The sequence below is a fragment of the Ranitomeya imitator genome, chromosome 10 (genome assembly GCF_032444005.1).
Source record: "Ranitomeya imitator isolate aRanImi1 chromosome 10, aRanImi1.pri, whole genome shotgun sequence".
In the NCBI taxonomy this organism is placed as follows: Eukaryota; Metazoa; Chordata; class Amphibia; order Anura; family Dendrobatidae; genus Ranitomeya; species Ranitomeya imitator.
In genome coordinates, this window is record NC_091291.1 from 138,703,265 (window position 1) to 138,715,427 (window position 12,163).

General features: G+C 40.4%; 1 protein-coding gene across 3 annotated transcripts in view; it reads left to right on the forward strand.

Moving 5' to 3' along the window:
• CASZ1 (castor zinc finger 1) overlaps positions 1-12,163 on the forward strand; it is a 245,546-nt gene that overhangs the window by 41,002 nt on the left and 192,381 nt on the right. The window contains exon 3 of one of the 3 annotated variants that reach the window (XM_069742840.1): positions 6,467-6,622. The exons of the other annotated variants lie outside the window; for them this stretch is intronic. Within the exon in view, the coding sequence (XP_069598941.1) occupies positions 6,576-6,622 (47 nt within the window). The 5' untranslated portion in view covers positions 6,467-6,575. The remainder of the gene's footprint in view (positions 1-6,466; positions 6,623-12,163) is intronic. 3 annotated transcript variants of the gene reach the window in all.

The following is a 12,163-nucleotide window of genomic DNA, read 5'->3' on the forward strand; positions in this document are numbered from 1 at the left end:
ATAAGTTGGAAACTTGGGCTGAAAGGTGGCAGATGAGGTTTAACAATGATAAATGTAAGGTTATACACATGGGAAGAGGGAATCAATATCACCATTACACACTGAACGGGAAACCACTGGGTAAATCTGACAGGGAGAAGGACTTGGGGATCCTAGTTAATGATAAACTTACCTGGAGCAGCCAGTGCCAGGCAGCAGCTGCCAAGGCAAACAGGATCATGGGGTGCATTAAAAGAGGTCTGGATACACATGATGAGAGCATTATACTGCCTCTGTACAAATCCCTAGTTAGACCGCACATGGAGTACTGTGTCCAGTTTTGGGCACCGGTGCTCAGGAAGGATATAATGGAACTAGAGAGAGTACAAAGGAGGGCAACAAAATTAATAAAGGGGATGGGAGAACTACAATACCCAGATAGATTAGCGAAATTAGGATTATTTAGTCTAGAAAAAAGACGACGGAGGGGCGATCTAATAACCATGTATAAGTATATAAGGGGACAATACAAATATCTCGCTGAGGATCTGTTTATACCAAGGAAGGTGACGGGCACAAGGGGGCATTCTTTGCGTCTGGAGGAGAGAAGGTTTTTCCACCAACATAGAAGAGGATTCTTTACTGTTAGGGCAGTGAGAATCTGGAATTGCTTGCCTGAGGAGGTGGTGATGGCGAACTCAGTCGAGGGGTTCAAGAGAGGCCTGGATGTCTTCCTGGAGCAGAACAATATTGTATCATACAATTATTAGGTTCTGTAGAAGGACGTAGATCTGGGTATTTATTATGATGGAATATAGGCTGAACTGGATGGACAAATGTCTTTTTTCGGCCTTACTAACTATGTTACTATGTTACTATGTAACACTGACTGGTTTCTCCTATGGAAACTATGAGTAGTGGTATTTTACTGGAGTGGAGACGTGTGCTAACTAGTGATGAGCGAATATACTTGTTACTCGAGATTTCTCGAGCATGCTCGAGGCTCCTACGAGTATTTTTTAGTGCTCGGAGATTTAGTTTTTCTTGTCGCAGCTGAATGATTTACATCTGTTAGTCAGCATAAGTACATGTGGGGGTTCCCTAGCAATCAGGCAACCCCCACATGTACTTTTGCTGGCTAACCGATGTAAATCATTCAGCTGCGGCAAGAAAAACTAAATCTCCGAGCACTAAAAAATACTCGGTCACCCAAGCTTCCTCGGGAAATCTCGAGTAACGAGTATATTCGCTCATCACTAGTGCTAACCCAAGACCAGCTAAATGTACGGTATATTGTTTTCTTAGGTTTGGGTCCCTTGTAACAACTGATGCAAATTACTGAAACCTTTTCTACATTTGGTAGGCAACAATTTTGGTGGGATTGGCTCAGTCTTGCCTGTGAACTTGAGCGGTCTTTCACAACCATTTGTGGCTGTGCTTACACATCTGTGCAGTTACTCTTAGGCCTCTTTCACACTTCCGTCTGTGGCAAACCGTCTCAATCCGTTGTTTTGGGAAAAAAAAATGGATCCTGCAAATGTGTTTGCAGGATGCGTTTTTTTCCCCATAGACTTGTATTAGCGATGGATCGTGATGGATTGCCACACGTCGCATCCGTCGTGTGACGGATCCGTCGTGTTTTGGCGGACCGTCGTCACAAAAAAGCGTTCGATGTAACTTTTTTTTTTTTGTGCGACCAGTCCACCCCCTCCTCCCCGGACTTCGGAATGGGTTGCGGATGCGTTGAAAAACTGCATCCGCTGCCCACGTCGTCCCCAAATTTCACAACGTCCGTCGGTACGTCGGCCCGATGCATAGCGACAGACCCGTACCGACGGAAATGTGAAAGAAGCCTTAGATCACATTATTAGGTTTTGGTCTCCTGCAGAATGTTCTATTTATCCCGTTCCTTTTTTATAGTGTATCCGAATTCAGCAGAGAAATAAAGTGCTCAAATAACCTGTACAGAAACATGCCTAAATAACACTGTCCAATCTATAAAGTAGGGAATGTAGCGGTCATTCTGTAGGTTTGGTAGGGCAACAACTGTGGGATCAGAGTGCAAACTTTGGGTGCCCTGCCATCTGTGCCTGGGCTCCTGAACCTTGCACCTTGGCTCCACATATGGAAAAACAATGTGCCATGTACAACCGTACGTGTGGCTCATCACTGTGGTCTGTTACTTAATATATTTTAAATATGTATTCGTAGACCATTCTTTCTCCTTAATTCCCATCTTTGCCCATTTACTTGACATGTGACTGGATTTGGATTTTTGGACTGGGCATTTCACATAGGTATGGTCCCATGCATAAAAGCTCTACTGCTTGGTTCATTTGCACCCCCTGTAAAGGTTATAAATAAAGTAGAAATTGTAAATCCACTTAGAGGAACTGTTTTACGAGCGATTTACACCTGGGGAAAACCCCGTTAAAAGTTCCAGGATGGAGTGTGCCTGTCCTTCAGCCAGATTCCCACAGGCACTTCATGTGTGGCCCTGCTGCTTGGAGAGCTGACAGACGACGGCTGCCGAGAACATACAACCCTCTCTCCATTGTCACTGCAGTCTACTGAATAAGTCCTTACATGCCGCCACCCTGATATAAAAGGGCATTAACTTTCTGCTTTTAAACCTGCAAAACAGAGGTGTGATAACCACACAACAAAAAACAGAACACCGAACATCAGAGGGAAATCTAAAGCAGACCTTGTTTCAGGGATTATCCAGACTTTACAATTTAAAGAGTAAACTTCACAGAATTTAAAAAAAAACAAAACAAATCCACCCTGAACTACATTTCGTTTAGGAGCAGACGCTTCTATTCATTGTACAGGTGACAAGGAGATGGGTCTACAGGACTATCCTGCAAAGGAACTTTCCAACACTTCTGAGACTTTGGAGCCAAACAGTTGAAAGATGAAAACATCATAGAAGTGTGGCAGAAAAAAATATGGGATAGGGTTTTTATTTTGGGTATTTTTTTTCCCTTTGAAACAGATTGTAATAAACAAATGTTTCATTTTATAGTTCATAAAAGTTTTAGTGATTGAAACGCGTAGGCATAAAGGACCATGTGCCTTGTATGTATGTAGAGGGTACTTGTATGTGCAGTTTAACTTTATTTTATTGCTAAAGAAGACTTTCTATACTCTACCGGAAGCTGAACTGCTCATGTCTGACTGACCGAGATTCTGGTCTCTTATCTTTTGAAGTCAGCAGGTGTCCCAGCACTCAGTAGTCTCCTGGGGAAAACTCTCCAAACACGAGGGTGAGGTGAGCTGTTCAGAGAGACAACTACTACCATGGAATTGTTTTGTCAAGAGTTCATTTGTGGAATCACCGACATTCAGGAATTGTTTAACCATCCGACTTTTTTTTTGTAGCGTAAGTGTTGGCAGATATCTACATACGACATACAGTGCTGAGCCCTATTCCACAAGTGTTCCAAGCCAGAATATGGCAAGAACCACTCAACTAGAGGAAAAAAGAGAAAGGTTGATCTTGATGGACTTTTTTTTTTTTTTTTCAAAACTATGTAACCAACAGTCCATCACTAATTGTAAGGCATAAAAGTCAGTCAATCCTTTAAATTGCTTCAGCCCTGAAAATATCCTCAATTGCAGTCATGATAACCTTCAATCATTAGGATGAAGCTGACTGAGGATCACCTCAGGAAAGGAAGACCAAGAATTACATCTGCTGCAGAGGATAAGATCCTCAAAGTTGCTAAGGGTTATCTAAGGGTTATGTTTTCTCCTTGTAGAGAGTGACATGACAGGTCTGGCGCACCAGTATGAGGGTACAAATGCCTTGCAAGATCCTCTGGGAAACTAAATATGCAAATTGTCTCTTCAGAGTGGAAGAGGACTTGAATTCTAGTGCCACCTAATTTGAAGTAGAAATTCTACAAGTCAATATCAACCCTTTAACGAGCCTTGCAATATGATTTGGGATAAAAGCCAAATCAGAATCTTAATTTGCTCACTCAGTGTCCCAAGGTTTTGCCCATCGTCTGTGCAAAGTATGAGTTCAAGTCCTCTTCCTCTCTGAAGAAACAATTTGCATATTTAATTTCCCAGGGGAGCATGACCGGTCATGTCACTCTCCACAAGGAGAAACCTTACTCCTTAGATCCCAGACTTAGCCTGTCACCTAGCCAAATCAAATCTCATACTTTGCACTGATGAGGTGCAGTACCCCGAAACACTGTGTCTGCAAATTGAGATTCTGATTTGGCTTTCTTCCTAAGACTCATTAAAAGGTCGATATTGACTTCTAGGATTGCTACTTCCAATAGGTAGCACTAGAATTCCAGTCATCATCTTCTCTTGAAGAGACGATTTGCATAGCTGTAACCACAAATTGTAGCACCTTAGATAACAGCCGTCAGAAATGATTCACAGACATCAAGCAGTAGACACATCTCAATATCAACTATCCGGAGGGAACTGCGAGAAGCAGGACTTTATGATCGAATTGATACATAGAAGCCACAAGTGAGGAACACAAACAAAAATAAATTCATTTTGGCCAAGCAACAACATTTTGGCCCTGCGCTTAGTAACCCGATGTTTACCCTGGTCACCCCGGGGACTTCGGCATCGTTTGTCGCTGGAAAGCTGTCTGTGTGACAGCTCTCCAGCGACCACACAACGACTTTCCAACGATCACGGCCAGGTCGTATCGCTGGTCGTGATCGTTGGAAAGTTGCTGAGTGTGACGGTACCTTTAGACTTTTGGTATCAACCAGCATGTCTTTCTGAGATGCAAAGAAGTTAAGCATATGGCTTCTATATTTGTGGTCCCCATCATGGAGATGGAGGTGTGATATTGTGTGTGATTAGGGTTTTGCTGGTGACTCTGTTTGGTATTTTGTTCCACATTCTTGACACTTCCCTAGCATAGCGACCTCTGTAGTCTGCAATCATCACCATCACATCTGAGCTGCACTTAGCATGAGCACCATTTGTGATCCAAAAAGCATCTCCAGGCCATGTAAGGGCTATGTGATCACGAAGGAGAGACATGGAGGCTGCCGGCGGGTGACATGACCCCCACAGTCACCGACCTCAACCCAGATAACATGTTTTGGGTGACATGATATCCACAATCACAGACCTCAACCCAGATAACATGCTTTGGGTGACATATCCACAATCACCGACCTCAACCCAGATAACATGCTTTGAGAGGAATTGGACGCAGAGTGAATGATAAGCAACCACAAGTGCTCTGCTCCTCTGGGAACTCTGTGTTTCTTTGTGGTTTGCTGCCTTCATTCTGAATCTGCAATGTGCACTTTCCAATAAGAAGAAAGGAAATCATTGTACGAACAGGGGTGCCCTCACCTCTTTTGAGCAGTACTGTGTATATAGTATATTTAATAATAACTTGATTTATAAAACATTTCATTTTCTCATTCCACAAGGATTCATGGATTGCAATGAAAATGAGGGAACTTGTCTAATTTATGGTGGTGGACTCGGTGGAGAAAATACTTCCTTCTTACGTTTTTAGAGAAGGCCACAAAGATAAGATATGTCATATCTCTTAATTACCTCTTGGCTGCCCTGTGTTCAGTCTTTTCCTGGGAATCTGCTGGTGTACAGTTTTACAATTATTCTGTTGATCTGCAGTGTTCAGGATATCCCCACATATGGACCTTCTTTGGTTTTATTACCTTTAGTTTTAGGAACCAAATGACAAATGTAATAGAGAAGCGGTGATGTCACTGAAAAGCCGCGGCTCCAGGGGGCTCCAGGGCTGTTTGGGGCTCATCTTCAGGATCCATATGCACCAGATGACCTTTGTAACCCCTCTACCTTCAGATGGCGGATTGGTGCACCTGCACCCACCATCATAGTATTAGGGTGTGTTATAGATTCCCGAGGAGTCTTGTATTCTTCCAAGCTTGGGTCCTGTTTTGGATGATTAAAGCTTCATCCACACAAGTATAAGTCCAGAGGGAAAAAAAATCTATATATGTCTTTTTTATCACTTGCATTTTTCAAATAAACAGCTTATCGGGCTGTGTTTGCCCTAATTAAGTATATTAACAATAGGGGAAAAAAATCAGATCACTTTTTTTTATTGTATATGTTTGTATCTGTGTTTGGGAAAAACTTTGAGAAATGCCCCAGGTCTTTAGCATCAGGTGAACCACTGACAACATTTAAAAACAAAAACAAAAAAAAAACCGAAAAATCAGGTGGAACAAATGTGTATTTTGTCTATTTTGAGAACTGTATTTTAATAAACTTGTGAGAATGAGACTGTAGATTTGTATTTGTTGACTTTTGTTATTCAACTTGTATGAACCTTTTGGAACTTTTTCTTTGGTTGTTACAGTAACGTAACCTCACCTGGCTTTTAAGCTGTGTATATTGGGATGAATTATGGTTCAGTTGGGCCAGATTCACACTATTATATATATTTTTTTTTTTACATTGGGGCACTGCTCCATTTATATATTTTATTTTTTATTAGGAAATCTGCTTTCTCCTGGAGATTGGGGCCGGTGTGAGAGATGGAGTTGCAGAATACCTTTGTGAAATGGACTGAAGTAAAATGCACGTCTGCTTCTTAATAAGCCAGAATGTGGGGAGATGTGTTTCAGCTTGCCTTTTATAGACATTGGATTAGGTAAATTTGGCAGCTTTTCCTCTTCTGCAGTGCATCTGTATACTTGTGTTTTTGTTAATCTTTACATTGTAAAGTATATTCCTTCTCGTCGCATGGTCCATGTATATATCCCCGCAGCCCCCAGTATGGCCAGGCTTCCTCCTGCACATTCCAGCTTCTCTTATTTTAAGGCTGAGAACAGGTGTCTCAGAAAACAACCGGGCGTGGGAATAATAAAAAAGAGCATTCATTTTTGCTAATCTGTATTTATAGTAAATAAATGGGAAGAAATCAGTTTGGAATTTACGTTCCACCCAGTCCTGCCTTATGTAAGACAGTGCAGGTCTGTGGCGCAGAGAGGGAACATTTCATTCTTTGTGTAGATCTTCCCAAGTCTTTGTTCATTTGTTTATTCACATTACAATCTCCAAGATCTGGTGCCAATTTTTTTCATTTTTTTTTTTTATTAATCTATAGGAATAAAGAATTACTATTGTACTGAAAGTAATAGAATCAGTCTGGTTTTATACAAGTCATGTAAGAAGCCCATAAGAATGGGAGCCATGATATTAGTGACCCAATGGCCTTGGTGTGGACGGCTTGGTGGCAAAAGACTGAGAGATCAGATTTCATTATTGACACCATGCTTATGATATCTTGGGCGAGAGTTGGGGACAAATTTGCTTTTCACAGATAGTATCTCTGACGTCCAATGCAGCCATTTTGTTGCTGTCGACTGTAGTTTTGGTCTGATCCACCAATGTCATGCCAACTTGAGCAGATTGTGTCTACTACTGTCAAGATTGTTTCCCGGCCATTATGGCCCATGCAGGACATTGGCACGAGAAGCCACAAGTCTTTTTCTCACTTCAGATTTCACATCATCGTCCTATGTTGCTGTAGTGAGGAAATACCATCGTTCTAGCAAGAAGAGGTCTTAAGTAAAAATTTAATTGTGGTAATAATTAAGCTTCTTTATTCCGGCTGAAATAAAAATTTTGTCCAGCAATTTGGGCCTCATAAATATTTTATTTGTTTATTATTAAAAAATGATTTCCATGTTTTGCACGATATTCGAATCTTGTCCTTTCTCCAGGATCTGCACATTTGGCCTTGCGTAGGGTTAATAAGCAACTGGGGAATTCATCATATATAGTTAAATGCTATAAAATGCAAAACTACTCCAAATAAAACATTTTCAGTAAGCCGATGTTTATGTATAGAGCAGAGTCCTTTACTTTTGCTCGTTATATTTGGCTTCCAGGTTGGTAATAACTTTGTTTTAACTTTTTCCTGTAAATGTAAAAGTGATTTTAGCATCAAGCTTGCAATTTCTACTATGTTTGAGTCCCCGTGGTTGCAGGTGTCGCAGCTGCTAGGCAGCCCCTTGTGACTGAATCCTAAAATGCTGTATATATGACCTTTTATTATCCTCACCTATGGTCCCATGGGCGTCGCTGGTATTCATCCTGCACCTCCTTCTTGTGATGCCGTTCTCCGTGCGGATGACGCATCCTGCGTCATCCACAGTGTTCCCCTTCGCACTCCTGCTCAGGCGCACTTTTCTCTGCTCTGCCGAGGGTAGAGCAAAGTACTATAATGCGCATGCGCTGGCACTCTTTGGCCTTTCCCCATGCATGCGCAGAACAGTGTTTTGCTCTGCACTCGGCAGAGCAGAGAGAAGTGCGCCTGCTCAGTAGCACAAAGGCGAATACTGTGTGGATGATGTAGGACGTGTGATCAACAAAAAGCAGAAAATGAGGACTGCATCGCAACGAGAGGAGACGGTAAAGCAAGACCAACAACGCCCATCGGATGAGACCATCCGGTAGTTGAGTATAATGGCCGTAAGTTATATGGGAAAACACTTATGACAGGTTAGTTTTTAAAGTTCTGACTCTTAGGACGTATCCCCTCAAATTAAAGCTAATTGGATTAAGGGTTTAGGAAATATAGCTCTTTTCAATATGCAGCTGCTTCTTTTTAAAGAGACCAAAAGTAGTTGGACAATTATCGCAAAAGCTTTTTAATGGTCTGCATGAGCTATTACCTCTTTAATCTATCATCAAGTAGGTAAAAGGTCTGGAGCTGATTCCAGATGTGGCATTTGCATTTGGAAGCTGTTGCTGTGAACCCACAACATGTGGAAAAAGGAGCTCATGATGGAGGAGAAACAAACCTTCATTTGGCTAAAAAAAGGAGAAATCCATCAGAGAGAGAGAGAGCAGAAATGTTAGGAGCGGCCAAATCAATAGTTTGGTACATTCTACAAAACAAAAAAAAAAAAAAAAAGTAATGCACTGGTGAGCTTGGGAACTCAAAAACACCTGGACATTCATGAAAGACAACAGTGGTGAATGATCACAGAATCTTTTTCATGATGAAGAAAAACCCCTTCACAACATCCATCGAAGTGAAGAACACTTTCCAGGAAGTTGGTGTTTCAGTTCTAAGCGCATCATAAAGAGAAGACGTCATGAGAGCAACTACAGAGAGGTCACCACAAGGTGCAAATTATATTTATCAATCGATCTTAAATAGAAATGACAGTTTAGCTTTGCCAAAAAAAAAAAAATCACCAGATCTCACCCCATCGAGCAACATTTCACAGGATGAAGCCAGAAAGACCCACAAACAAGCAATAACTGAAGTCAACTGCAATAACGGCGGCAAAGCCTCTCAAAGGAGGAGACCGAGCACATGGTGATATCCATGGCTTCTAGAGGTCAGGCCGTAATTGCCAGTAAATGATTCTCTACAAAGTATTAAAAAATGAACATTTTATGATAAAGTTAAATAGTCCAATTACTTATGAGCCCATGAGGAGGCTTTGTAGAGAAATGGTTGTAATTCCTAAATATTTCACTGGATAATTTTGTTCAACCCCTTTAATTAAACCTGAAAGTCTCCAGTTGTATCTCAGTTGTACCATTTTAAATCCAAAATAGTGGCCTGCAGAGCTGAAATCGCAAAGATGCGGTCACTGGCCAAAAATCTCTGGCCCTAACTGTGTGTGGTCAGCTCTTTTTCCCTGCAATCTAAGAACTTAGTGGGGATGTGAAGGATCTATTAACAAGTTTTAGACACTTTAGTAGCAGCATAACATAGTAGCATACTTCGGCACTTGTCCTATTTGCATAAAAATGTGCAACTTCTAATACCCTACGCCTTTTTGAATTGTGAACTGGGTCACCATCCACCTGACAAATGTATGATGAAATATGACAATTTGATGCAAATCATAGCATGCATGGATTAATAAATTTTCCCATATAAATCTCCGTTTTTGTGGGACTGAGGTTGGATGAGTTGATTATCTTTAAAAAAGCCATTATTATTTCCATGTGTTTTTATTAATACATTAAAATTAAGATCTTCCTTGGAACATGCAAAATAACAAAAAAAGCCCCAATAGTGTGGTAAAAAAAAAAAAAAGTTGATTGCGTTCACCTATTGATTTCCACCTGTCCGGCGCTTTTTGCTGCAGGAAAAAAACAAACAAAAAAAACTATAGGACAAATGGTAAATCTCCAATGTGTGTGAATCTCTGCTCATAGACTGCAACATATAAACTTGTACCTGTGACCAAATGTCTCCATCTCTTATGTACAGTTTGTAAAGTTGTTTTTGTTCTTTTTTTTTTTTATTTTTTTTTCAGTGTTTTAATAGTAATCAGCGCTGCTGTCTTTGCTACAATGTCGTGGATTGATTTTTGCACCCGTAGATGCAGATCCTGAGCAATTTTTTCCCCCAAATCTCTGGCCGTACCATAAGACTTTATGTTCTCTCTCCTGATTAAGTCTCTATACTTATGAACAAAGTATTGCCGATTTATCGTTACATTATCGTGGACACCAGCTTTTAGCAATTTCCGTCTATATTTAGTAATTACTATAACTTGTATTAGAAGAACTTATTTTGCTTGCTACTCCCTGGTTTCCAGTCCTTCTTTATTACTTTATGCCTTTGTATAACTTTTTGCTATTTGTCGCGCTAAAATCTGCTTATTAAGTAGCAAACAGGAAGGGCCATTTTTTTTTTTCTTCAAAATGTGAGCAAGAAGCGTATTCAAAACAGGGATTGTCATGGAAACGCCACAATATTTGCTTAAAATGACACAAAGTCTCTTGGTAGCTGTGTTGACACATTTGGCTCCATTTTTGGCTCTGTCCCTATCCGAAATGGATCTTTACAGTCGCCTTTGTTATTTAACAATTAGCTGCTTTTCCTCAACTTTTCTGCTTTTGTCCTGAAATTAAGAAATGTGGAACAAGTTCAGGATTTATTAATTTTAAGAGAAAAAAACGTAGTCACCCTTTTGAGTCCCGGTATGAAGGAAACCTCGACCGATGCTGTAATTATATTGTATAAATCCCACAAATAGAACCAGCCCAGCGCTTAGAACACAAAGCAGAAATGTGAGAAGTTTCAGAAGTTTTCTATTTATATTCATTTTCTAATTTCTTGTTTCTAAAGTTGATTAGAAAACTGCATCTGTTCTGGACTTTGACTGTTGTCAAGGTATAAAGCTGGAAAATATGATTATACTCTGTATAAAATGACATGGCGTAATCTCCACATTACAAGCTGATAATCATAACAGCAAATTAACCAAAGATATGTTCCGAGCTCGCATTAGGTGGAAATTAAAACCGCATTCGTTTCATGTTTGTTTTCTTCTACACATAAAATACATTTGTATTCTAATGAAAAAGCAATTAAGCCCTACCCTTTATGTATTAGACATGTTTGCTTATTGGTACAAGTCATTTTTTGGTCCATTTTGACTCCACTTTTAGAGCCCACTTTTTTTTTTTAGAGCTCCACTTTCAGGCGACTTTTCAGAGGACGCAGCCGTGACGGGAGGAATAACACTGTTTCTGACCATTATGTAACCTATACCTTGTATTCTCAAGTGTTGCCCTCTGCAGGCTTTATCCGTAAGGCTACAGTCACACGTTCGTGTGACACATCCATGTGCTGTCCATTTATTCTCGACAGCACACTGACCCATAGTTTAATTGATCCATATACACATCTGTTTTAAAGGCTGTTCCATGTCTCCTGTCTTTGAGACTCCGAGCACATCCGATTCTCATCCGTTTTGTGGATCAAACTCTGTTCTATAAAGTCCTTTAGAAACACCTAAGACAGACTTTGTACTTCAGTTTTCCTTCCGCGTTTCATCCTTTTATAACTGAAACATTAGGAGTCGATGAATAAATAAATTAAAAGTTCTGACAGTCTACCTGTTTCAGGGGATGAGAAAAAACCTGTAAGCAATTACAGTGGCATGTAAAAATTTTGGAACCCCCTGGTCAAAAAATCTCTAAAAAGCCTAGTTAAAGATGACACATTTCCACTGCATTTTAGGGGAAAAAAGTCATTTTTTACATTTTAAAAATTACAAAATGGAAATTGGGCTGAAGCAAAAGTTTGGGCACGCTTGTAGATTTGTGTACTCCGATAACCTTGACCAAGTTTTCAGACCTTAATTATCCTGTTAGGGTTATGGCTTGTTTACTGTGACTGGTAGGAAAGGCCAAGTGATGCAAATTTCCC